The following is a 27,832-nucleotide window of genomic DNA, read 5'->3' as shown; positions in this document are numbered from 1 at the left end:
AAAAAAAAAAAAAGGAAGAAAGAAAAAAGCCGAAAGAGATAGTGGGGTCATGAGTTCTATTCATGTAATAATTTTGATATGAAGATTGTTCATATTTCCTTTCCTATCTGTAAGATCTTTTACAGATTCTTGTGGGGCAAAAGGAGAGAGATCCAAATGATGGGGTTGACCAAATTTCCCTTTTTATTTCTTCTGAAACATTATGGACTTTCTTGTCTGAGTATGTTATTAATGATCTTCAAAGGTGATTAGAAAAGGAAAGTATAAAATAGGAAAATCTTCTTGCAGGCACACCGCTGAAAACATTTTTTTTAACGAAAAAGCCATGTCTAAAGACGGTAATTTAGATCAGCAGGAGATAAAATTTTAGTCATGCAACAATAGAGAAACAGACCATCCCGTTTCGATACTTTTAAGAACAACCACCGGTAGATTTAGTATAGATCTAGGGAACTCTCAACTTTATCATTTTTATATAATATATGTAAAAGAAAACTATCTAGTTTTTAATACTTGTAAGTAGCATAGTAACTTATTAGCCCCCTTTCCAACTTAGATTTGAATCTCACCTATGTAACATGAATTCTATTTCATGATATCATGTTAAATTGTACATGGAAGAAGTTGGTGCTGCCAAGCTACTAATAATGGAACGACTAGTTATAAATACTTTTGTTTAGGAAAATTAACAAAGCCTAAATTTTAAAATGTTTCAAGATAATAGTTACGAACAACCTGTATGAATCTTTCATGTCAAAAATGTTTTCATTTACCAGGAACCAAGAGAATGCTGATACCAATACTAAGGAGTGTAAATGGGCGGAGTTGGAGAGATTTTTTGAATACAAGTTGGTCAAATTAACAACCCAAATAATCCAAAATTGGTTGTCAGGTTATTTATTAATTATTATTATTTTTAAATACATTATTTATTAACGTAAAATACATAAATTTATCTACATTTTCACAACTAAAATTTCATGAAACTCAAAGGTTAAATATCAAAATTCGAATTTATTTATTACAATTTTTAAAAAAACTTCATAATAATATGTAAAAATTATAACAACAACCAATCACAAAAGAAAAACTAACCCAACCCAACCCAACATTTATAATTTAGGTTGAGTAGTTCGAGTTGTCGGATTATTTGAACACAACTTCTATACCAATAACTTTGAAAATAAACCTATTCGACAAAAACTCGTTCGCTAAGGATCCATATCATGATTATGAATTGTAGTGAACATTGTTCTATCAAGACTCGCTATATGAATAAAATTCCGTAAACAGCCATGTAAATATTCATGTTAGAATAACTTCAAATTGACAGATCAAACAAAAAAGATTAGTACCACCTAATCTCTGACCGACACATTCAACCTTTGCCGCTTTCTCTTCATGCTTGTTGTGATGAACAGACTGGTATCTTAGAGTGCTGCTGTTAAACTTCGGACTTGTGAGGTATAAGATTAACGCGTGAATGCTAGGGTCAAACTCTCCAGGTCGGATGGGATAAAAGAATGATTTCCGTTTTCGTCCTTGTTAATCAGCCATGCTCGAGTATAACAAGGTGATGTTTCCTACTTGTCATGTAATTCCTTCTTTGGAAGTAAATCGTGCCTTCTGAATCTGAATGGAAGCCTCAACCCTACAATTATCGAACCAAAAAGAAAGATTTAAGACAGGAACTGATAGGTTGTGCCATTTTTCACCAATAATGCATCATAATGCTGATACAGTTGAACAGAATCGGGTTGGGTATTATAAACTTCCACTAATCATAGACACCGTAACAAACACCAAGTACTATGATATACACGAAATACGCATTTAACAATAATAGATATTATCGAACAGGTGAGGACAACTTACTGCCAGTGCTACTGGAGCGTCGTGAAAAGCACTTCAATACCTCATCAATGATTATAACCTGCATCAGTTGAAGACAGATCCTTTGAATTGATATGGAAAAATGAGAATTTGGTGAATATACAAATAAAGGCAATAGTATGGGGGAATAAAGAAAAACAGATGTGGCAGAACAGAAAATGAAGCAAGGGATGCACTATTACAGGAAATGAAAGATATAAAACCATCGACCATTCAGCCCAAGATAGTGGTGTTACCTGTAAGGAAACAAATTACAGTCTGTCAAACTCAATTCACTAAGGCCCTGTTCGGTATTTGGTCTTTGATCTTTAATTTTTTAAAATTAAGCCTAAAAACACTCTTTCTTTTCTAAATTTCTGGTTTTGTTATCTATTTTTTTTAGTAAATAACAAAAACAAAAAACAAAATAGTTACCAAATAGGACCTATCCGAAACTGCCAAGAAGGAATCACGATGGAATCAAGAGAAAGAAACGACTTACAGAGAAAAGAACAGCGAGAGGTTGCACATACATAATAAGCATGTGTAGAATCATGGTTAAAACAATGGAGGCAACGAGCCATAAATTACTCCAGGGAGGGATAACACTGAAAAACACATCTTGATGTTAGACCTATTCTCCCACAAAAACATACATCTTGATGGACAAGAAACACGCACAAAAACATAAGAGAACTTAAACAAAAGGGACGATAAAAGAAAAGGTCCTATTCAACCATCAAAGCACTAGACAACAAATTAGAGAGAAAGAATGCTGAAACTTCTACATTTTTCCTTGACAAAAAAATAAAATAATAATAATAATAATAAAAAAAAAAAATATATATATATATGTATATATATATATATAATTAGACCAAATTAGAGAGTGAAAAAGAATATAATTGAATTAATCACATGCTTGACAAAAAAAAAAAAAAAACATAGTTTAAATTGTTATTTGCTTCCTTCAATAAAATACCAACTTCGTACTAGTAAAAAGATAAGTATCAACTTTAGTTTGAATTTATTAATAAAAGGAGACATATTAATAATAAAGAAACTTGTAAGAAAAAAAAAAAAAAAAGTATCAACTGGATGAATTGCAGAAACCTCAAAAGATGTAAGAGTAACTTTTTACTTACAGAAGAGACTGATTTTCACTTAGATTGTTTAAAGCATTGAACATCTCGACAACAACAAGCACAGTCATAGACACAGTTGAAGGATGTCGATCCTCAAATATACTGCAAGGGTATGTCGTCTCTCTGGTTGAACAAGTATCAAAATTCATCTGAAAGAAATATCCCATACTGAGAAAGGGCCAAAACAAAGTCCAGTTTCTTTTCTTGAAAATTACAAGGGTGCAAGGGGAAAGACGAGAGTAGAAATTCAAGTTTCATCTTTTGAAATTGAAGTTGAAGGGTCCTCACACGTTTGCAATGAACATAACCAAAATGCATAAGGTTATCTTCATAGTTCATGTAATAACAAAAAATAAATATATGTCATGGCAAGATAATAACCAATAAATCTTACCAACTCAGTGTAAGTTAACTTAGGACCATTGTCAGAGTATATAAACCACCATATAAAGCCAGCAATTGTCGCAAGACCAACATAAGCTGCACATGTGATAGAACCATTCGAAATTATTTTACAAGCTTTTTAATGGCTCATAACATTCATACATTGAACTGACGACAATTTAGCTCTACATTGAAAATTAGGAAATTGTTGTGGATAAAAAAAATGAAACTATGTACGAAATATAGAAAAAAAATAAATAGTGTATAAAGACTGAATTTTGTTATATTTTATAAATAGTTTCAACATTTTGTTATTTTTGAAAATGCCCCTTGAAAATTCTGTATTCATCGGAAGAACTTGTCATTAGTGAATAAGATGACAATTAGACTAACCATGAGGAGTTTGATAGAATGAATAACGATAAAGTAACAAAAGATTTGTGATGCAACATGCAACAGAGAATCTAACAAGTTCATCTCGGTTGCTTCCCACTAAAAGAAAGTGTAGATACACTTCTGAACATTTACAGTCCGACTTATTTATTGGCCAAGAGCGAAAAACTTGGATCCCAACAGTTCAGTTTTACTTCACAGAGGAGCAAATAGAAGAAGAAAACTGTAAGGTGACCAAGGGTACGGTACGACCCTAGGTATAACCATGCCAAGGCAAATGGATCAGCCAGGAACCAAAAGTTCCAAAATGAGTGTAAATTCTGCAAGAAACAACAAAGATACCAAGCTTAGAATAGTTCATTCATTCCCCTACCTCCGATTACCAAATAACGGAAGAACAACCATCCAGTCACCACAGCTTCATTCACCTGCAAGATCAAATCAATTGGACTAGAGTACCTTCATAAAAGAGGGAAGCTATAGTTCTAGGAAGATAAAGCTAATTTACCATCGTTGAAGAGGAAAGAGAGCAGTAAAGAAGATGTAGATAGGGGAAGAATCTAAATACTAAAATACTAGTCATCAGTCACACAAGTAATAAACAAGAAAGAACTTTTTAGTAACCGGTCATGTAAGCAAAAAAAATTGACCCAACACCAACAGCATAAGCAGTAAAGAAGATGAAGTAGAAGGGAAGGATATAACCATAAATCTAATGTCAATCACTGACATTGTAATTGTAACAACCGATGAAGATGAAAAATCTATAACCCGTTAAAGAAGCAAGCATCATCAACTCAATACCTTCCGAGGCTTAGCTTTCATTACATCAGAGTCTTGCTTGTTAAATCCAATTGCAGTTGCAGGCAACCCATCAGTGACCAAGTTGACCCAAAGAAGTTGGACCTGTAATCATTTTCGTCAAATGAGAAAATATGAATATCCTTTTCTGCCTCAATGGAAGTGCAAACAACTTTTGCAGATGGAATAACTATAATCAAAGATCTTATCAAAAAACCATCATCAAAGATGTCGATATATTAAACAAATGGCTGAAAACACGCACGGGGGCAAGTGTCTCTGGTATTCCAAGAACAGCTGCTACGAAGATACAAACTACTTCACCAATATTTGAAGAGATCATGTATCTGATGAACTGCTTGGTATTATTGTAAATAGCTCTGCCCTCTGCAACAGCCTATTGGGTTTGAACCAGTCACACAGTTTAGGAATACAAACAAAAATAATCAACCACCTTATCTTGAAAAGTCTTTAGGACATAAGCAGGAGCTTACCGCAACAATAGTAGCAAAATTGTCATCAGCTAAGACCATATCAGAAGCACTCTAGGGAAAAGGGAAGGAAAAAAATGGCAAGGGAAATAGTTAGCATCAACAATATGAGTGAAAAGAAAAAGACACGAAGGGGTGTAACATAAAAGAACTAAACTAATAAAGTGCATTAACAAATTGCATGCAGAAAGGAATTTCTAGACATGTTATTAAAGTGCAACTTAATTGTAATTATTCAAGGAGAGCTAAAAAAAGTAGCAAGCCCAATGAACAGATTTGCAAAAATAAAAAAATAAAAATAAAATAAAGAACATCATGCAAATTAGCCAGTGACCACAGCAACCTTGGCAACCGCTGTTCCTGAACCCATGGCAATTCCAATATCAGCTTTCTTCAGTGCAGGTGCATCATTGACGCCATCACCTGTCATAGCAACCTAAAAAATCCAGAAAATCAGAAATTAAAGATAAACGTTGCATGTTTACATGAGCATATATTTGCACACAATTTTTTTTTTTTTTTTTTTTTTTTTTTTTTTTTTTTTTTTTTTTTTTTTTTTTGTCTACCGCCAAAATTTACACCCATTTTCACATTTTCTAGCCCGCCTCCCATCCCTACCAGAAACCAGAAGTAGAAAAGAACCAAAGGAAAGATAAGATCATTAAAAAAAAACTAAACCCTCAATCCACAAGGCTAAACATTGCCCGTACAGATCCTGTCAGAATGCCAAAGTTATTTCCACTGAATCTTTAACATAATCCACAGCCATCTCTTTTCCATTTCCAATATCGCACTATCTTCTCACCAGTATCCTATCTTTTCATTAAGTTTTTAGTCTTTCATTAAAAATTAGATAATACCTTTGAGTAGGATATGTACTTCTAAAGTAAAGATAGAAAATGTAAAGAAAAACAATTATCAATCCAAAAGAGAACAAAACTTTTTGGAATGTTAACAAATGCCATTTATATATCTACGTAGACAAGAATAAGATTTAAGTGTTAATTAGTTGATTTTTTGTATATTTATATACGACATGAGTATTTAATATTCATCACAAAAGAAAAAAAAGGAAAAAGATTGTTGGTAAACAAACATGCAGAAAAGCTACAGAGCAATATTCTGCCAATATTTCAAATGAGCAAAACATGTTACCACTTCATTTTGATGTTGCAAGGCCTCCACAAGCATTCTCTTATGAGAAGGTTCAACCCTGAAAAGTGAACTGTATTAAATGTGTACTGATAAAAGAAAAAATAATCATTGATAGATGGAAAAGATATAGAATGTTCAAGGAGAATGTTCAAGGAAACAATCTCCTATAGGGAGAAAAATCAGAGAAAAGAAAGGCCAAAAATAGGAGCCACCAGGAAAGACTTTCACCTTGGATCCCGACAAAACAAAAAGACTCAAGAGAACTGTCAACAAATAAAGAACCAACACAAAAAGATCCAACGATGACCTACTTCCAAACAGCTAAATCCAAACCAGATTGTACTGACAAAAGAATTGATTAAATATTCAATGAAGACAATGATAATATATACTTTTTTCAATATGAAACAGTAGCAGTTCAAAGATAAAATGAAACGACTATATATGATTATATATGGATTAGCATTTAATCATACAAGAATGCCCAAAGTACCTGGTGAAGAGTGCCATTTGTTGCAATGCCATTGTTTTTTGCATTGCAGGTAGCTCTTCAAATTCAGAAGCAGTATAAGAATGACCAGTTAGATCTACCAAGTGATCAAAAGCACCAATCTTGCGACAGAGCGATTCAGCAGTTGACTATAAACACATGTTATTAAGTCAGCAAGTTACCTCTAAAAATTGACAATAAGGAAAATTACATAAAATAAGTAAGGCCAAGGGGCTGGATTGGAAAACCTTATTGTCTCCAGTTACAACTATAACACGTATGCCGGCAGTCATGCACGAAAGCATAGCATTTCTCACTTCCTCTCTCGGTGGATCAAGCATTCCAACCTTTAAAATGAGAGGTAAGCAAATAAATGCCAAGAAAAAGCCAGAAAGGAAACCAGGAGTCGGCAATTACAACATCAAAATTGAATTTAAAGAAAGGGGCTCCAACCAAACAAAGGAGCACAAAAGAAGACCAATGATGGCTGTGAGATAGGTATAATGGTCTAATATTGGTAAAATATGGAAAATGGTACAAATAATCTTAACAGTAGGCTAGGGCAATACATATAAATCCCAAATGATGCCAAAGATCTAGAGGCAAGTAAAGATCACTGTTATTCAAAATTTCTATGTTATTAACACATTTATCACCAAAGATTCAAATAATCCTTTTCAACATACACGTTGTAACAGAAACAACCAAAACAGTAATTTCCAAGAAATATTTACACGTTAAGCTCAGGCTAAGGTCAATATTTGTTGCAACCATCATTACTGTCTGTTCATTACACCAAACCTACTCATTTTTTAATTTCCAAAAATCAGCTTCAATTTATATTGTTTTCTGATCCATTTTCCTCGTGATCTTCCACACATGAATGTATAAGAAAGTTGTGAATCGCATTCTTTGAAGATTTTTCCATTCTAAGCGCTTTCTAATCTCACTTAGTGTAGCACGAAAGGCTGCTTCACGTTTCTGTTAAGCTTGAGAGCTTTACATTTCTGTCATGTGGTCTAAGCATCTTTAAGATAGTAAGCTTTTTTTTTTTTTTTTTGAAAACTCTATCAATGTTGTTAATTTCAACATATAATGGGAAAAACAATTGCATTTAAACCCCAATGATCTGACAGGTATGTTCCAAACCCAAAAAGTAACAACAGTCTAATGAGACTAAAAATAGTCGAAACATAAAAAAGAGTGCACTCATTGAACGGAGCTGGTGACCTCAACCTCCACCCAGGTTCACTGATGATGTAGGTAATCTGCTTCACTACATCAGCAGAGCTGAAAAGGTTGATAACCCGCTTGTGAACACAGAGTTCAAATCTGTCACACGTGTTGGTACCTTCACCACATGGAGATTTTCTGGTTGTGATGTGAAGAACTTTAGTGGGCATTCTCACCGGTCCCTTCACCCTCAACCTCTTAAGATAGTAAGCATTTATCCGCATAAAAGAGTATCATCTTATAATAACACATGCACTCACATAATTCTCCACTTTCCAGAAATAAACAGAACTAGTATCCTTGTACTGATATAACAAGGAAACAAAATCCTAGACGAAGTGGTAAAATATGAATTAGTTGTAAGAATGCATCGGTCGGCATTCAACAGCCACATAGGAACATGATATTTAGGGGGCAAGGAACCAGAGTGTTTAAAGGTTTGAATAAGAACCCTAGTGGGGTTTCATGTTTTGCTTTGGACTTCGGTTTTGAGGCCTTTTCTATAATTATTCCTAGGCAATGTCTTACTTCATCAGAAACCTTTTTTAGAAGTTTTTTTTTTTTTATGCCCTTGTATTCTTTCATTTTTTTTTCAATGAAAGTTGTTAGAAAACGAAAGGAAAAAAAAAAAAGAAGCAGCACGATAGAAGACAATATATAGAATGGGGGAGCAAATTAACTTAGCATACTATTTAAAAAAGAAAGCATACCAACCCAATGAATGTTAGGTCTTTCTCATCGTCAAAGGATAAACTCTGCTGATTTGACGGAAGCAATTTGAATGCTATAGCCAGGCACCTAAGCATTTCATTTTCTGCAAAACTGTCCAAAACATGCATTCATATAATTTGCATAGCTGTATATATTACTATATGATGAATGGATACTTCATATGCTTCGATGCATTCTAATGGAAGCATAGACCTCTTGTGATTGGTGAACCCACAGTGCCCTGAGACCATTCCCCTTTGAAGACATTTAGTTCTCCCACTTATATCCTTTTCAACAATAACTACACTTTTTCTTATTAAAATAAAATAATTAACAAGCTCATAACTACTAAAATGTAAATTCATTCATGTCTGGAAAGTAATGTTTCCCTTTAAATCTCTTTGTACACAATGAATATACAAAGAGTAGGGAGATTTCCAACATACAAATAAAAACATATAGCTAGAGGGAGGGAAGGGAAGATCATGCAGGTGCATTCATGTGTTAAGCTGATAGAAGCCCACAAGCTCTAACCTTTGAAATCTTGCTTCCAGTTCAGTGCGAATGCTGGAAGTTAAAACGGTGGTGGAACCATCTTCGTTACAAAGGATACTTGAGCATCTTGAAATAATGCTCTCAGGAGCACCCTTCGAGAATAGGATATGTGACTGGTTTCTGCTACACAAAACACTCATCATCTTGCGATCGCGAGAAAAATCCAATACAGAAATCTGCAAAGTTTCTTTTGATTAGCAAGCAAAATAACCCAAACAACAATCTGAAAAAATCAGTTGGATTTGAATGAAATGCAAAATGCTCAGTAATCCATTCCATTGAAACCAGTAAAGTCCAACATCAGTAGTATCTCACAAATTAATGGATTGCTAAATGGCATTACTTTCACAACAAGCTAGTCCACAGGTTTTTTTCTGTAATATCTCATATATTGTTCTTAAAAGAGGTTTTCTTATCCTCTTATCCCTCTAATAAAAACAAAACACTTTTTTTTTAATTGTTGTTAAATCACCATTGGCCCCAAAGGCTTAAACTAATGGATTGTGAAAAATATAACCCAATATTAATACTTCAACACTTCCTCTCTCTCGTCAGCTCAGAAATCGACACAAAACCCCCAACAAATGGTTATCAATATTAATGGGAAAAAAAGACAATACAAGGTACAGTTATGAGAGCTGCTTTGATACCATGTTAAATTACCACTAGACTCCAAAGCTTAAGTTAATGTAATGTTGTAAAATAAATTTTAAATCCACACTTGAACACTACTATAAGAAATATACTACTTTAACTTTCTTTGCACGTTGCAAATTTTATCAACTCCTTCTGAAAAGAAACCAACCTTTTTGAATTGGCTTTCCCAATGGTGATTACAATAGGATGCACGCTCATGCTTGCTGAGCATATTTAGAGCAGAAGGCATAGAAGTAAAACCAGGAAGCCCAACCTGAAACATTACAACCCTTATTATATATATTTTCCATAGTGTGTTCGAAATACAGTAATGATAGGAGGAAAACATCAAAAAGTTTCGGTAAAAAATAAATCATTTGAATATCTCATTTCCTATTAGAAATAACTGATTTTTTGTCTTTTTTTCCATCTTCCCTACGTTTTAAAATTTGATTTAAACTGATTATTAAGACATTTCTTCAAAAGAAAAAAAGAAGTTGAGAAAGATAATATTTGCAGTGTCATTTTCGTTTATTTCTTTATATTAATTGAAATATCACACATTTAAATCAACTTATACTTGAACAACAAAAGGTTTTATATTTAAAAATGATAAAGAAATAATCAAAGAGAACATATGAAAGCAGAAAATTTTAATTTCTATCATTTAGCTGCTTTTTAATTCTAAAACTTGTTAAAAAGAATTGTTCTGCCGAATTACTTTTCTACATCAAGAAATTGTTTTTATCTTTAGAACAGGCACTAACCTTTTCAGCAAAGACACGCAGTGCTACTTCAGTTGATTCACCAATTTTTTCATAGCTTCCCTTGTCTGGATTATATTGCAAAGTAGACTCATTGCAGAGGGCAGACCCCATCGCCATATGTAGAATACAAGGCAATTGAGCTGGAATCTCAAGCTACAGAATTCAAACATTTGAACCAATCTAAAAGGTGAACTCTCAATCAAACAAGTTAATTGCCTGATATTAAAATTTGAACCATATGTTCCAATTCTGATGGCATACTTGGCCACTTACTGGAAAAATATGTGTTATGCCAGATGGGACAAAATCCCTTCAACCATGGAGAGAGCCATGATATTAAATTCTTTAGTTGCAAGTATAATTAGAATTTGAATTTGTAGGTGAATTTACAACGACCATTAGAAGCAAGGATTAACATATCGATGTCGATATCTATATAGAGATTTCAATTTTACATATATATCAATGGAAATATCTTTGTAAGTCACAAAATTTATAAAATTTGTTTAGATTAATAATTAAGTTGTTTTTATTCCCATACTACGTTATAGATATTGTCATTCATATTCCTATTTATATTGGACTAAATAGATTCAATTACTTATGTTTTACAAGTATTTATAAAAGATATTATAGATATCCATGGATGGATATCTAATATCGAAATCGAACCCTTCAATTTATAGATATATCAACGTGTCCACAAATATTTTCATCCTTGATTAGAAGTTTTAACAGATTATAAGATGAAAATGATTAACGAACATAAAAACATCAATAGTTTCCACAATTTATTTCCAATTTAAATGTTGAGAGAAAGGGAGAGAGAGCCGCAATGCATGTAATCTTACAAGCTACACAAGAGTACAATTACCTGGACTCCCGTGTTGTCAAAAATAATACCATCAGGAGCATATGTTGTACCACTGACGTTGTACTCAGAAAGCTGTGGACCATGCACAACAGAATGGACCACACAAATCTGAACAGAAACGGTAATAAAGAGGAAAGCTTTAATATTTGGACAACCAAAGGAAAACAGAGAAAGCACGTGATGACTCAGGTTTGCATGGATTATGTAGGAAAAAACCAAATCATATTTTTCCGGCTCTACCTTTGAGACGGACATCATATTGGTAGTCAAAGTTCCAGTCTTGTCACTACAAATAACAGTAGTGCAGCCTAAAGTCTCAACAGAAGGCAAAGACCTCACAATTGCATTTAGACGTGCCATTCGTTTTGTGCCAAGAGCCAAACACCTACAAGCAGAACAAGAAAACTAACTTAAGTAGTTAAATTAGGTAATCATGATACTGAGGACGGAACCAATAAATTACTATTACTATAAAGTTGAATGCATGAAAGCTACAACCCAAAAACATTAATATGGATGGATGATGCAAAGCAACACATAGCATAATTAATGCATGTGAACCCCACCATCATGGCTTGGGACAGAAGAGGTATTGTGTATTTAGCACGTCAGCTTAATAACATTCAAGAGGTCATCCATATCTTAAGCTTCTATTTATGAAAAGTTAGTAAAATAAAATAAAATACTAGGGTTACATGCTGCTGACATGACTATGGTTACGTATAACAAACAATACTTAGTTTTATCAGCACTATATGTTCGGTCATATAATATAACTTAATCGGTCAATATTTCAGATTGTCACAATTTTCTGTTGCTTAGGCGGCAACCATTGCATTAGCAGAGAAATCCATGCTCACGTTTACATAATGATCTGATATTCTTATTTTTCTCACACGCCAAGTAAATGGTGAAATTATTTCATACTACCAGAAAAATCTTTATCTACTAAGAAAACTCCAATAATTACTCACGTTGTGACGACTGCAGGAAGTCCTTCAGGTATTGCCGCAACAGCGAGAGCAACTGCAATCTAAGTTGGAAGATGAGCAGAGGGTGGTTGACCATGGAGTGGATATTCAGTCAGTACGGTGAGAAAATAGTGCAAAAAGTAGTAAATAAACATTACAGAAAGAAAACTTTAATAAACTAACTTAGCTATTCAGATACAGTAAGCAGCTTGAGATTATTAATCAATACCCCAGGGCTATCAAAGACATAATGATGAAATCCTCTGATAGATTGGCAAGCAAATATTTATTCTACCATTTACTTCCCCTTCCCAACCTTCAACACCCTTCTTTTTGAGCTTTAAAAGTTAAAGCTCCCAAAACGTTCGTCCTTAACACCATTGAATTTATTCATAGGTTTCCTTGTATTTCTTGGTCCTCTTTGCAGATATCCTTTTACTATGATGTTTTTTTCTTCAGCCTCCTTTTCCTTTGAAGATTTTGAGAATACTTTTGCATCCCCCAAAGCTTTACCATGTTTATGTACATTTTTCAAGTCCTTATCAGAGGGCTATTTACAAAGTATTTTTATCGTCATCTATCTATGAATCTAATTTTGGAGGTGAGATTGCAGATGTGTGCCAAGGATGTCATTGTCAACAATCATGGAGTGGAGGTACAGTCTGATCATGCACTTCTACACTTTCTTTGTTGCACTTAGGCCTCTTTTATCTCAAAGAAGAAACTGTCTCTGACTTGACCTTCCTTATTCACAACCCTCTCTACGACTGTTTAGCGATTAACATTTTAAAGGGATCCTGAATTGCTTTTTTCTTTTATTGTATCCAATGCTTTCCCCGTTTTCTGCTATTTAAAACATTAGTTTCTCTGTTTTTTCTTTTTTTTACTTTGTGTATTCCATTGTATTCTTTAGTTTCCTTACTTGGAACCCCTACTTTTAGTTTGGGGTGTCTTGGTGGCTATTTTATGCCCTTGTTCTCTATCATTTTTGCTCATCAAAGTCTCTTTTAGCGTAAATGTCATCACGGAAGTCAATTTAAGAACAACTAAATGAACAAATCCTCTCAAAGGAAAGTTACCTTGAAGTAGTGTATAGCACCACTCAAAACCCCACCATGTGAAGGATCACGAAAGTGACCAATGTTCACTATCCATACAAGTGCACAAATTCCAGCAATAACCTAATTAAAAAGGAACAAGAAGATCAAAAATCATGCCAAAGATAGTTGGTACAATATCAACAAACAAATATGAGCTTTAAGAAATGGACTTCAGAAAAATATTCCTGCTTCTTCAATGATTCAATCTGCAGATGATGAACCAATCACATAGATTAAAAATAGGTCCCCTAGCTCTTGGGAGGCTTGATATGGATCAGGATGAATATATGGCAGACAAGCATGTCTCAATCATGAATTAAAGTGAAACCCAGACCCATCTTTGAACAAAAACATTATTTAATTTTTATTTTACCGTTTTCACCCGATAAGTCAATCCCAATTCCCTCATATGCTCATAAAAACTCTCATGAAAAATCAAGAAATATCTTGATGAAATTAGAAAAATTTTTAGAACTAAGGATGGAAAAGAAGATCAAAGACTTAATGCGCATTTTGTATCACCTTAGCCAGAAAGGTACCGAATTCATCAAGCTTCTTTTTCAATGGTGTCACATCCTGCAATTGAAAGATTTGAAATAATGACTTTGACACAGTAAACGTCATGGACAAAACTTAAAACCTCCATGTACTGTAACTTTTTCTCAACTGGAATGCAAAATACCAAAAGAAATTAAGATGAAAAGAAAGAAAGAAGAGAAAAACACAAAACTTGATAGAAATTACGTCATCTGTTTGCAATATAGAATCTCGTATATTGCCCATGGCAGTATTTGCACCAACTCCTACCACAATAGCACGCGCCCTGCCAGCAACCACCACTGTACCCTGAATGCAACAAACGGAAAGAGGACTTATATACCATAGTGAAGGATGAAGATACTAACATAAACAAACATGTCCAAGAACAAAGTTCCACACAAATATTGACTGCGTTGAGAAAATTTACTGAACGCTAAACGAACCCTAAACCTTAACCCAATTATAAAATTTCTGTCTTACGAAGTTTTTTCTCTTCTTATAAATCTCGAACATAGTAGCTTCCCAATTATAACCAATTTGAAGATTGAGATTACAAATATTACCAAAGAAATGTGATAACCAACTTTCCAACTTGATACTAGTGTTGTCTTAGGTATTAATGGTGATGAGTCCCAAGTTGACTAGATTAGCAATTGTGGAGGGGGTGCGGCTAACCAGCTTCCATACTCTTATCTTGACCTTCCCTAGGTCATGATCTAGAGGGTGTGTCTTTCTGGAGTCTGGTTTTAAAGAAGGTCCAGAAGCGTTTGTCCTCTTGGAAGAAGGCTTTCTTCTCCTGTGGGAGACTTGCTCTTATCAAAACCATCTTGAGTGGTATCCCTATTTAATTCTTTTCCGCTTTTATGATTCCTAAAATATATATAGAAGATGATGAGGGATTTTCTGTGGGAGGGTGTCCCTAAGGTTTAAAATGTGGAAGGCAGAAGTCAATCCCTTGGTTTCCCACAACTTTTTACACTGGTCAGCTGAAAAATATTTTGGTTTAAAATGCTTGGGAAGTAGAGACTAACCCTTTGAAAGTTGTAGAAAGAAGAAAAATACTAGATGGGAAATGGAGGTAAAGCTCTTTTATAGAGATTGATGAATTAGCTCTTGATTGAAGGGACGACAAAAGAGTCGGGAAGCTTGACCCATTGGGGTCTTTCTGAATCATGTTTTTCATTAGGGAACTTACTTTGATGCCGAGAAGAGAAAGATAATAATAATAATAAATAATAAAGGAGAGACACAGATAGAGAAGATGCCTGGAGACTGAGAATGTTTTCATGTCTGTGGAATCAACCCAACAAATTTCAGAGGAACGGTCCCAAGTTTTTCTCTATGCTTAATTTTTCTCGATGCTTAGTGATTTACAAACGAAAGCAATGGGGAACAAGCCATATCTATCTTTTCATTGTTCAGGAAATGTTGCAAGCGCTGTGTTGGTTACACATGGGTCTTTTCCAAATATTCTAAAGACATTAGTATACGATAGCTTTGTGGACAGAAATTTAAAAGTAGAGCTACCACGTTGTGGCTAACAAAGAACCCAAAGGATTTTTCAAGGAGGAAAAGGATGGATCTGACTTAATATCTGGCTTCTTCTAGCCGCTTAAAACAAGCTCTTACCAAATTATAATACCTATATAATTAACACTAGTCCAAATGTTTTGTTTAGCCTCCAGAGGGAGTTTTTTTTCACGTTTTTCATGGCCACTTTTTAGTGCATCAATAAGAAGCGTTTCATTTCAAACAAAACAAGATACAGAACTAAAACATCTTCAATCTCCAATCACTTTTGCCTATTTTCAAAATTAAATAATAGAGTTCTTACAGAAAAAAGAATATTTGTCTTGTCTTGATAAACAGCATTTGCAGCTCTAGTGGACTCGAGCTCTTTTTCAACAGAGGAACTTTCACCTATCATCACCAACAAACACATACAATCACAACACATCGCTGGTAAAAGAACAATTAGAAAGGGAGGAACAATAAAAAGAAAACAAAAAATAAGACTGCAAAGTAAAACATGATTTTTTACTTCAAGAATAAAAAATAAAAACAAAAGGGATTTCACCTCCATAAAAGACAATGAATCATGATAATTTCAATATTATAAAAATATCTCTCGGGGTGGATTGCTGGTAAAAGAAATATGAATTTAATTACGATTTAACTTCGGCTCTTAAATTGACATCATTTGAAAACATATTAAAACAACAGTATAGGAAACCACAAAATTGTATATCATATATGAAGAAGCACAGATACAAGGGAAAAATGAATGAGAAAATAGCTCCAATGGCCCGATCATTAGTTCGAGATAACACACAAGGCAATTCAGCACCAGGAAACACAGCTAGACATTCAAACAAGGCAAACTCAGTGACTAGGTCATAGGGCTTAGAAACAAAAGCTACTCTCTTCTAGAACCGAAAGAGAATATATCTGAAAGTTCCAGTCAACTTGTGATTTGTGACATGAGATATAAGATGAAAAATATTCTTACGAAAGAAAATACCTGTGAGAATTGCTTGATCCACACGTAGCTGACTAGTCAGCATCTCTATCATTCTCATATCAGCTGGAATTTTGCACCCCACTATGCCACCATAAAAATTAAAATGAATATTCTAAATTGGCATAACAATTCCTTCATGCCAAATAATTCTTTTCCACTCGGAAAGTCAGAATGACCAAACTCACCAGCAACTTCTACAATATCGCCAGGAACAAGCTCAGTAGCCGGAAGTATTGAAAAGCAACCTGCAAAAGATACTTCGAAGTGATGACTTTCGGAAAGAATGATGTAACAGGAATGACACAAGATTGAACTCTAGGATTCATTTTCTCCCCATTTGACGTCCATATTCAATAACATTGGGAAGATAAAAAAAATATCAAAAGAATAAGCTTTACTGCCTTAAGCATTCAAAAAGGTTTGAAAGAAAATGGATGTCACAAACAAAAATTGTCAAACAAATAAATGGATTACCCCATGTACATTTATGAAAGACAGAGAAACTGGAAAGTAGGATTTGAGAACTTATTCATATGAAAAAATGTTTTTTAATAAACCATCACCAATTGACCTAGTAGTAAAAAAGGAGACATGGTCTCGAGAACTTACTAAGTGGTCATAAGTTTAATTCATGGTGGTCACCTACCTAGCAATTAGATTACCCATGAGTTTTCTTAACACCCAAATGTTATAGGGCCAAACGTGTTGTCACGTGAGATTAGTCGAGTTGCGGGTAAGCTAGCCCATTCACTTACAAATATCAAAAAAATGTTTTTTAATATGAAACCAAGGGTTCATATGAATATGCCCAGAAACAGGCTCCATAAGGCGAGCCAATGAGAGTCTTTTTTTTTTTTTTTTTTTGTCCTTTTTTAGAGGAGACAGAGACAATTCATTTCATAATTCATTGATATGATGAAATTACAAAATACAAATAGGATTACAAAAAGCTTTTCAAATTGGTCCCAAAATTTTTTATAGTTTCTTCCCAACCAAATCCCCCACTAGCTATTGAAATGCTATTCATGCATTTAAGGAGAGAAAATGGCCTTTAAATCTACAATTTGAACAAAGATATAAGGTTTAAAGAAAATTGCACAGTTTTATAAATAATAAGTTGATTCCAAAATAAGTTAAACTGATTGGTACAAGTACTTTACGGGAGTTGTTATGAATAGCAAAATATTGAAACTATTTGCAAAATTAAAAAAAAAAAAAAAAAAAAAAAAAAAAAGTAGGCTATAGAGAGTTAGATGGATTTTGCTATATTTTGTAAATAGTTTCAACATTGTACTATTTTTTAAAATGCCCCGTTATTTTATATAGTAATGAGAATGGTTGATAAATGAAATATACTAAAACAACGAAAACATTTGTTTCCTTTTTTAAAAAAGAAAAGTATAAAAAAACAGGCAAGCAACTCCAAAATAAATCATAGATTTATAGGGGTTACAAAAATAGCTACGCTTCCGCTGTTTTAGAGTAAATTCCTTCTTACATTGCACAAATTTTGGGACTTAACACCATGATATCTTTCAAGGACAAAATAGAAAAATCCTGAAAGAAAACAATATACCATTTCTCAACACAGTAGCAATATCTGCCTGGTATGCTCGTAGTTCCTGCAGAAATAGAGGTAATCCTTGTCATGCAGCTGAAAATAGAAAACTGCTCTAATAAATACAAAATTTTATGAATGGAACTTCAAATAACTCAATATCCCAAATCATGGCATGAGAATACACAAACCATCCAAACATTATGGAACTAACCAAAAGAGCCTTTTCAGCATTTGTTTCCGTAATCACTCCTACTGCTGCATTTGCCGCCAATATCATTAGAATTACCTGTGCAAGAAGAAAAAATATAAGCAATAAACAAATGCTCCATTCACTACTTCACACATAAATAAGTATTTGTTTTCTTTTATTTTCTGAGTCAGGGCAAAACTGATAAGAAAGGCTATTGCAAGGTAATCTGCACACTCAAAAGCCTGGTAATACGGACCACACAATATATTTTACCCCCCTCCCCCCAGAAAAAGGAGCCTAATCTGTATGCGTCTCCCAAAAGATCTTTACAGGATAAAGATTAATAATTAATTTTACGGCTGATTGTATCTAATGCACATCCGTTGTAATATGAATTTTGGAAGGATGGGTCATAATTCATATCGGTGACTTTTTTAGCCTACTCATGAAGCCTGACATTTAGGAATGCCCCTCAAATTGTTAAATTTTATTCATTTATTCATTATACTCATTCTTTATCAATGCTAACCCAGAACGATCTCTTTTCTACAATCTTCTTTGAACCTTGGGGTTGAAGAAGTGTCTAATTTTTCTTCCCTCATTTATAAACATTCCCATTTCTTCTTTTTCTTTATGTTTAACAATAACTGTCATTGGGAAAAGTGAAAAGAATACAAGGACATACAAAAAGTCAAGCTCACAAAAATGAAAGCGGAACTAAAAGAATGGGCTCCAGCTATACAATCCGATCCTATAAAGCAATAAAGTAGTTAGAAAAGAGCCAAAAGGTCTTCAAAATCAAAGCTTAAAGGGAAACAAGAAATCTAAGAAACCACTGAACATCACTAGGATCCCTCTCCAACTCTCTAAACATTCAGTTACTCAGCTCACCCTGAAGATCCCACATAATAGCTCACACTCCACCAAGTCATAAAAAACGACAATTCTCATGAAAGCACAAATGGACGAGGAATTTTCTGATAATGTCAAACGTGTCTAGTGTTGAGCTAACAAGAAACCAACTGTCTAAAAGGACTCCCTGCTTTGATCTTTTTAGTTTCTTATCCACACTGGCGTAATGGATGAGAAAAGACAGAAGAAAGGAAGAGAGTGCACATAAAGAACTAAACAATATGCATAATAAATAGGGAAAACTACAGCTCAAAAATGAAAACATACAACCAAATATTAACACGACAGACAAGATGCTAGAAATTATAGCTTACCGAAGGCTCCAAAAATGCTGTTACACCTGTCTCTCCATTTATCAAAGCCAAAAGGAAAGAAACAACTGCTGCAACAATTAATATCTTCACTAGTAAATCATCAAACTGCTTCAAAACCAATTTCCAAAATGGGGCCCCTGAAAACATGAGAAACAAGTGAGCTTTTGTATACAAGCAAGAAACCGTTCCAATCATTCTAAGCACGCACTAGAAGAGTTCATCTGTTCTATAATCAACTAACCACCAATTTTCTGAGTATTCTTCACAATTTGGAAGGCAATGGTGATAGGAGAGAAATTAACATGAAAATACATTCAAATTCCCTAAAACAGCACGTTATATCCTATTGGTGTAGAGTTTTGGGCTCTTTTTGAGAAACCGACCTTCGGTAGTCTACAAACATTTAAATCACTGAATACCTAAGACTTTGTAGATTTAAGAACTTCCAATCGACTGTACAGCACTATTACAAAAGATAATAATATATAAACAAAAAAGGTTGCTTAAATTTCCTCAAATAGCGATAAATAAATATCATTTCACATGAAAGGTGAAATAAATGCAAGGCAAATGTGTGTCGACAAAGGAGACGATAAGTCCATTACTTACTTTTCTCCTCGGGTACCACTGCAATGGGTGATGGGTGACGGATCATGCAATTCAAGAGAGGGAAAAACATTAGAGAAAGCAGATAATGAATTATTATTTGTCACTTACACTCATAGAAAAACATAAGGATAGGTAAGTGGCTAAATCAAAGCAAATCAAGCAACAGAACAGGAATAGATTATCATCATATTAAATAACCAACCGGTTTTTTTTCTTTTTTATTTTCAAGGGGATGCTACCTCACATGCATATGCACATTTTTTATTTCATAAAGTTATATATCATTAAAATCCTGAATTGATAGTTTTCCCTGTGTTCTACTCTTCAAGCTTGCAACATGTTTGATAAATAAAACGTTCATCTGGATCCAACCACTTTATACTTAAAATAGCGAGAACCATGAATTATCCACGAAATGAAATGCTGTTTTAGAATATAGATGGAAACCTAGTGGGACTACTAAAGCCATCAAAAACCTGTGAAATGGTTGCTGGACAGTCACATCGTTATAGATCATACTAGAACTGTATGCCATAGCAGAAAACCTATTTCTTAACCAAACCAGCTATCCTCAAGACTAAAATTGAATTAAATAGAAAAATCCCCCATTCACCAATAAAGTGCACAAGACAGAGTGATAGAAACCCGTCTTATGGCACTTGCCACTGCCTATCCTGGAAACTAAATACTGCTACGGAAGTATTTAGGACCCAAACTAACAAAAAGCGGTGGCAGAATACTAATTTTACTTCTCTTTACCTCTTTCAACCAAAAGAATTGTCCATCTAAACAAAACAATGTCGATACAACAAACATTTTGCATTCACTTTTCACCAAGTTAACTACCGACCGTACGAAATAACATGCATGTCCGATAGCAATCAACCCAAGTTTATAAGTTACTTTGGTGTGAAAAATAATGAAAGGAACGAATATGGAAGTATAAACACTCCGGTCTACAGTCAAGAGTCATAGAACTTACAGTTTTTTCCATAGAGTTTAGCATGATGTAAAACCTGAAATGCCAAGAAAATATAGATATTTAATTTCTGCACAAAATTAAACCACCACAAAGTTCGCAGCAGCTTAAAATTTTAAATTGGATGTACATCAATCAATATTCTAGAACGACACATAAAATTCCTAGTACCTGATCATCTGTGAGACCTTGTGATGGGTCAACCCCAAAGAAATCCAAGACCTGTTGCAAAGCATAGATACGAATATAAACGACCAAAAGCTAAATGCACTAACAATTCAGGCAGTTAAAGGAAAAACTGCAGGATAATTGTCCACTGAATAGAGAAATAAATTCGAATCATCAAACGTATTTATTACAGACAGCTCAATAAAATATCAAATGGGTCTTATTCTACACTGCAAATAAAACTGTCCAACTTTCTTCCAGTGCTCCTAAGCAGTGATGTGGAGTTGAATCGTAGAATTTGATGCAAACTCGCATGCAGGGAAGCGGAAGAGAAACAAGGGAAGTGAAGGAACAATGTCAAACCTCAGTAATGGATCTGGCGTAGGCGTCCTCCATTTCTGAAAGGGTGGATTCAGTGAAAGCGAGAGTGGAGTTGCATCCACCAACAGCTTCCAAATTCTGAGTTCGTAGAGATGAGCTGAGATCCGAGAAAGAAAAAGAAATGAATCAATTAAACAGTTGTGTGTTGGTATCGTAAATGCAAAGTAACGAATGCCTTCAATACGCGCCTTCCATTTTTCCCGCTGGCCCAAAACAATTTATAGCTATCGCTAATATTGGCCCAATGCAAAAGGCCTTTGTTGGCCACGTCCACCATTGCAAAAATTTCTCATTCCTCTTATCTCCTTTTAACAAAAAAACAAATGGAAAAATATTTATAAACTCATTGATTTAAATAAAATTTACGCAATAACAAATTTGACTGATGCACTATAATAATTCCGAGTACGTTTTTAATTAAAACTTTGATTGTACCCCAAATATAACGTAACACACCTGTTTAGGTTTATTTTTAAAAGGAAAATATTGCTTTTTCTAGTTTAATCAAACCACTTGTAGTGTAATTATGTGAAAAGGGTAAAATTTTGAATCATTTCATCCATTTTATTGTGTATATTGAAACTTTCAAGTAACCAAATAATAATATTATTATTTTTTTTCTAGACAGTGACAAATAATATTCTTACACTTTCTAAACATTGCAAATATATTATTTTATACCAAGTTATTTCTTCGCTGACCATTGTGAAAAAATCTAACGTGAGAAAAACAGCAATTTTCTCAAAACACAAACAATTGTGATTTATTACTACCAGTCTATCACATGTGCAGTGCAGTACAAATGAAAAGGTTATGATTTTATTTTTTGATGTAGAGAATGGACTTTCATAAAATCATTATCCATTTTAAAACGTATCTTCACAATGAAATATGATGTTTTGTACGTATGATATTATAGTACAAAACACACTAATCTACCAAAAGAACTACATATTGTTTAATATTGTAACAATTTCAATCAAAATATAACCATTACAACTAGAAGAATTTTAAAACGCAATCGTCTATTTTGACATATTATTAGATCATTATGTTTTATAATTGATGTTTATATAGTCTAAATCCCAGCTATAAACACAAATATTCTTCACTTACCTTCAACACAGTTTTAATGAAAGATGAGAGATAAGAATTATTAGAATATGAATGGTGTAAGGGAAAACGAAACTGTAATAATAAAATAGAGATGTAAATATATTTCCTTCATAGGGTAACATAGAGCTACAAGGGACAAATTATGGGTGATATATATAACTTTTTTGCAATATACACTTCTTGAAAAAGAACAATAACAATAATACAATAACTTCCCAAACAATTATAATTCAAATATTTTCAATCAATTGGCTGCATTAGCAATAAAGCCATAGAAAATCGAGTAAAAAGAAGAAAAAATAATGATAAAAGAGAACCAACAAAATAATAATAATCCACACGATCTTCTCGTGTCTCTGTCATTTCATTTAATTATTCTCTTCGTTCCACTTCTACTGTTCTGGATAATCACCTGCACACCCGAACAGCTCGAATTTTTTAACCTTACATCTAAACAAAATTTAGCTTTTCACCGTTGGTGTGGGTTAAGAGCTTTTTACCTGAGACATTTTTGGCCAACTTTTTTACTGAAGAAGACTGGAAGAAGCTTGTTTGTTTCTGCAAAGTAAAAAGATTTTTTTTTAATTTTTTTACATGTTAATCGTACGGTTGTTTCCAAGATTTTGAAAAACTGGATGATTGTTTTTTATGGTTTTTACCTTGCCATGTTTTCGAGAATGGGTTTGGGAGAATTCTTTTGCATTATCCGCCAAACCTTCGTTTCTGTATGGATTATTCGTCTCTCTGATCTGTAAAAATAACACAGGAAGAAGAAAAAAAAAAAGGTGACTGACAAGAAATTATTGACAGCGACAACTAACTTCTCTTAGATATATATGTGTGTGTGTGTGATTGGGAAATGAAAGTTTTATTTTGTTATTCTGATATGACATTTCTTTTATTTTGGGCCTAAATGCAATGAATTAAACTATGAACTCAATTTAATGTGTATATATTTGAAGTCAAAAGTCATAGTCCATACCAAAACTAGTCAAGTCATATAAATTCTTTTGACTCTCTCATACAAACTTTGATTCAATCCTAATATTATAAAATTATCATTTAAATATATATATTAGCCATTCATTCCTAGTCAATGGCAAACTGTAAATTAATGGGGTAAATTAAAAGTTCATCCAATTTAAACTTTAAATTTAAATCATTATCAAATTAATTTAACGACAGAAGTGGAATAAAAGTAGATTGTTTTCAAAATTTTACAAAGATATAATAAAATAACCATCATGTAATTTTTCTTAAATAAGAAGACAAGAGAATGGATGATAGTTCATATCAATGGAAAGTTCTATAAGATTTAAGCTTTTAAAAAAAGTTAAATAAAATGCTAACATTATGGTATGACTTGAATTTAAACAAGTTTTATACAAAATATGGAAGTTGGATGTATTAACCATTTAAAAGAAGTATCTAAATTGATTTAATCTGTCCAAAAAAGTTGAGATTTTTAATTACTATAACACTGAATTCATAATTCTAAGTGATACAATGCAATATTTATGGGTACATATTTTTCCGCTCTTATTTTAGAAGGACAGTGGAACCAAACTTTTACATTAAAGAAATGGAAATAAACTTTAGAACTTTATTCCTTGGGTGACATTTGTTACATGTGTGTGTATTTCAACCAAGAAAACAAGACATATGAGGTAGTAAAATAAATATTTTATCCAAGGGGGGAAAAAGGAAAAAAGAAAAAAGAAAAAAGAAAAAGTAATTGAAATTAGAAAATTGAAAAAGAAAAAAGTAAGAAAACCCACAAACCTCATTCCCCAAGAAAATTGGCAATGAAGTATAAAAGAATTAACAACATTTTCAACTAATTACCAAACCCACAACGACAGCCATAGCCATAGCCATAGCCGTTGCCGAAGTCTATGATTCTAGAGATCAACAAGAAGCAAACTAACCTTAGAAAGCCCCAAAACAGGGGAGCTTGCAGTATCATCAAGGCAAGAATGTTGGTTCCGCCACCCCATTTCCTCTTGCCTCTTACTTTTCCCGGCCACCAATTTCCCTCCACTCCGCAGCACTGACGGACAATCCTTCTCCTCATAATACCCGTTCCTCGGCCCCGACGATGCATCCGAAATCATCGACAAATCCCCTTCTTCCTCCTCCTTCTCTCCGCCGCCATAATCCACCGGACTCCCCCGAAACCTTTCCTCCTTCTCGATCGACTCCTCGAAATACATTGTCCACCCCGATTCACACCCACTATTATCATAATGCGAACCTGTAAAATTACTCATCTTTAACAAGAAAAAAAAAACACCCAAAAAACAGAGGAAGAGGAAGAGAATTGGAGAGTGGAGTGGCTGAAAGTGGGTTGGTTGGAGGATTGTTTGTTTGTTTGTTAAATGAAAATAAGAGAGTGGGTATTGGTTAGTTTTATAGAGCGTGGTATTTGGGGATCAATGATTGGGATTTAGGAGATGCAAGCCACCTGGATTGTTAAATGGAAGGCGGCCCCAAAGTATTAATAAAAATTGTCCATTCCTAAAATTATTTAGGTGAATACTCGTCCTCTGTTTTGTCTTGTCAAATTCCTCCCTTTTTTACTTCATTCATTCATTCATTTATTTTCCTTTTTCAAACCTCCACACTATTCAATTTACATCCCTATTTAAAACATTTACACATGTGTACCACCATCTCACAAAACTAGAATGGACACTAACATTACATCTAGTATCACAAAATATTCTATAAGATTTTTGGAATTTTTGTGCAGGTCATTTTAAATTTCTTGGAAAATATATATATATATATATATATACACATATATACATATAATTTGTCTTTTTTTTCCCTTCCAAAACTAGTTTTTTATGACGTCAATAAGACTTATTTTAGGTTTTGTTTTTCTTTTTATCTTTTTTTTAGTTCTATCTCACTTTCTCATTGTTAGCTTAATTTCTAGTTTTCTTACTTTCTTTTGTTCATATCCTCTACATTTTTATTTGTTTTCTATTTGAAAAACTTTGTTTATTTTGACCGGCCATCACATGTTGCTAGAGGGAGAGGAAACAACTTCGTTTGTTGCCATTGTTCAAGGCAAAAATACAAAAATGGAAAAGAAAAAGAAGAAGGAAGAAGAGTGTTGCTATCAAAGATGAAATATAGTGAAGATGTTTAGAGAAAAGAAAAACAAAGATGCAAATGGAAATGTAGAGAGAAAATTAGAATACATGTTAAAGAGATAATAGAAGATGGAATAATAATTAACAAAGAAAAAGACGTCTATTTTATACATTTTACCTTTATCATATACACATAAAAATAATAATAAAACATTGGAATAAAAAAAAAGACAATTTGCAAATGGATAATATTATGATCAAATATATCCTCCCACGACGTGTATATGTTTAAATAATTGTTTTCTACGAGATATTTTGTCGATAAAGACTTAGTGATGTATGTTTGGAATAAAAAGACTATGGAAATTGACATATTACAAATAATTCAATGTTATATATATATTTTTTTTTCTTTAAAAGAAAACTTTGAAACATTTTAACCTTCAATAAAAATAAAAAAAATCAAGTCATACTATTACGTGTTGTACTCAATGTTAAATAAAATAGTATGGAGGTTTATAAACACATTTCTATTCTCAGTACACAAAATTATTTGTATTATTATGTTGTTAAACTATATAAAATGTCATAATAATTAACTAATGTTGTTAAGGATATAATTTATTGTAAGTTTAAAATGTAATCGAGTATAGGAAACAATAATACTCAAGGGTGTGTTTAATTAGCTGTATATAGATAATTTATGCGTAATCAAAAAGTTGCCTTCCCTCTACTCTTAAAAACTGTCACTTAATTGAATGTAAAACAGTAATAGCAAATATAATCATTGTAGAACGTATCAACCCCAAATCAACATCAATACTTGACAAGTCTAAAACAATAATCTTAACCGACTTTAAATATTTAATATCGATATATAATATAATATAAATATTACTTTTCTTACATTAATGTTTATCGAAAAAAAAATGAGACCAACTCTGTGAATAATTGTTTGGGCTAGAAAGTCGTTTACATTTGTCATCATCGTGAGCCTTTCAAGGGCTTATTCACCGACTTGCTTTCGTTGGTCTGACCGAGTTGACATACGATGGTGTACGGGAGACTATGACCTTTTGAAGTTGCAGGGTACCGAGATGTAGGTTATCTCTTGAGCTTGGCTGATGTTGTATATAAAACATTGAGCTCTACTAGTCAATTTAAGATGCAAGGTCTCGACCTTTTTTCATTGTGGGATGTACAGTCCCCTAAGCTGCCTCTTCATAGGATATTAGGGGTCTCTGGTGGGCTTTGGCTCTAGTTTATTATAAACCCTAGACAATTTGATTAACCCAGCAGGATTCTTAAGCAATATCAGAATTAAATCAATAAGACTAGGTTAGAGATTTCTCTTAAAGTACATACAATTTGTGATTCCAGAAAACTAAAATATATAAGTATAAATAAGAGAAGTATATCTAGAATCTAAGTACCAGGTAAAATATCAATATATCATACTTTAGTTTTCTATTTTTCTGTATACACCCACAGAACAAAATTATAAATTTAGAATAAAAACAATTGCTGTTATATTAAAATATAAGATTTTTTTTTACAATATATGAGATAGATATTTAAAATTTGAAATTATTGTATACACTTAATGTGATGAAAGATTGTACATAAACATAATTAATTTTGGACCTTTTTTCCAATTTCATTTATTTCAAACTCCCATAATACAAAGAAAAAGATGATTTACCCACTTTCTAAAAATATCTAAAGTATAGTATATTAAAAATAGGATTGTTTTTCTCGAAAAAGAAAAATAGGAGTCAATTAGACGAAGAAGAAGATAAGTTAAAAGTAAAAAAAAAAAATACCGCTCAAACACATTGTACATTTCACTTTTAAGATTATAA

At 33.1% G+C, this 27,832-nt stretch overlaps 2 protein-coding genes across 2 annotated transcripts; both read right to left on the bottom strand.

The window, feature by feature from the left end:
- Nucleotides 1-1,146: 1,146 nt before the first annotated feature.
- On the bottom strand, nt 1,147-21,925 carry LOC103487824 (calcium-transporting ATPase 3, endoplasmic reticulum-type). The gene is made up of 34 exons (XM_008446311.3): nt 21,736-21,925; nt 21,376-21,426; nt 21,208-21,241; nt 20,226-20,243; nt 19,617-19,753; nt 18,412-18,486; nt 18,216-18,261; nt 16,825-16,884; nt 16,640-16,720; nt 15,953-16,038; nt 14,323-14,424; nt 14,101-14,154; nt 13,558-13,659; nt 12,482-12,540; nt 11,748-11,892; nt 11,508-11,615; nt 10,634-10,786; nt 10,036-10,140; nt 9,210-9,406; nt 8,675-8,786; nt 6,980-7,078; nt 6,735-6,880; nt 6,242-6,299; nt 5,430-5,522; nt 5,090-5,140; nt 4,861-4,992; nt 4,599-4,700; nt 4,168-4,222; nt 3,412-3,497; nt 3,018-3,166; nt 2,375-2,480; nt 2,076-2,129; nt 1,876-1,933; nt 1,147-1,651 (listed from the first exon to the last, which is right to left on the bottom strand). Exons 1-34 carry the CDS (start codon nt 21,766-21,768, stop codon nt 1,584-1,586), a joined length of 3,015 nt encoding a protein of 1,004 aa, XP_008444533.1. The 5' UTR covers nt 21,769-21,925; the 3' UTR covers nt 1,147-1,583.
- A 1,071-nt stretch (nt 21,926-22,996) lies between these two features.
- LOC103487825 (protein SOB FIVE-LIKE 5-like) lies at nt 22,997-25,261 on the bottom strand. The gene is made up of 4 exons (XM_008446312.3): nt 24,798-25,261; nt 23,529-23,618; nt 23,370-23,427; nt 22,997-23,281 (listed from the first exon to the last, which is right to left on the bottom strand). Exons 1-4 carry the CDS (start codon nt 25,137-25,139, stop codon nt 23,262-23,264), a joined length of 510 nt encoding a protein of 169 aa, XP_008444534.1. The 5' UTR covers nt 25,140-25,261; the 3' UTR covers nt 22,997-23,261.
- Between the last annotated feature and the right edge of the window lie 2,571 nt (nt 25,262-27,832).

The sequence above is a fragment of the Cucumis melo genome, chromosome 3, assembly GCF_025177605.1.
Source record: "Cucumis melo cultivar AY chromosome 3, USDA_Cmelo_AY_1.0, whole genome shotgun sequence".
Classification (NCBI taxonomy): domain Eukaryota; kingdom Viridiplantae; phylum Streptophyta; class Magnoliopsida; order Cucurbitales; family Cucurbitaceae; genus Cucumis; species Cucumis melo.
Note: the sequence above shows the minus strand (reverse complement) of the source record. Positions and strands in the feature narration are given on the sequence as shown.

Excerpts from the sequence above, each read along its gene's own strand:
- LOC103487824 (XM_008446311.3), bottom strand. The coding sequence starts at position 21,768 with ATGGAGGACGCCTACGCCAGATCCATTACTGAG. Across the intron at positions 7,079-8,674 it reads ACCTAACATTCATTGGGTTG|GTTGGAATGCTTGATCCACC; the intron begins GTATGCTTTCTT and ends CTCATTTTAAAG. Across the intron at positions 2,130-2,374 it reads CTCTCGCTGTTCTTTTCTCT|GTAACACCACTATCTTGGGC; the intron begins GTAAGTCGTTTC and ends GTTTCCTTACAG.
- LOC103487825 (XM_008446312.3), bottom strand. The coding sequence starts at position 25,139 with ATGAGTAATTTTACAGGTTCGCATTATGATAATAGTGGGTGTGAATCG. Across the intron at positions 23,619-24,797 it reads CTGTTTTGGGGCTTTCTAAG|ATCAGAGAGACGAATAATCC; the intron begins GTTAGTTTGCTT and ends TTATTTTTACAG. Across the intron at positions 23,428-23,528 it reads ATTCTCGAAAACATGGCAAG|AAACAAACAAGCTTCTTCCA; the intron begins GTAAAAACCATA and ends TTTACTTTGCAG.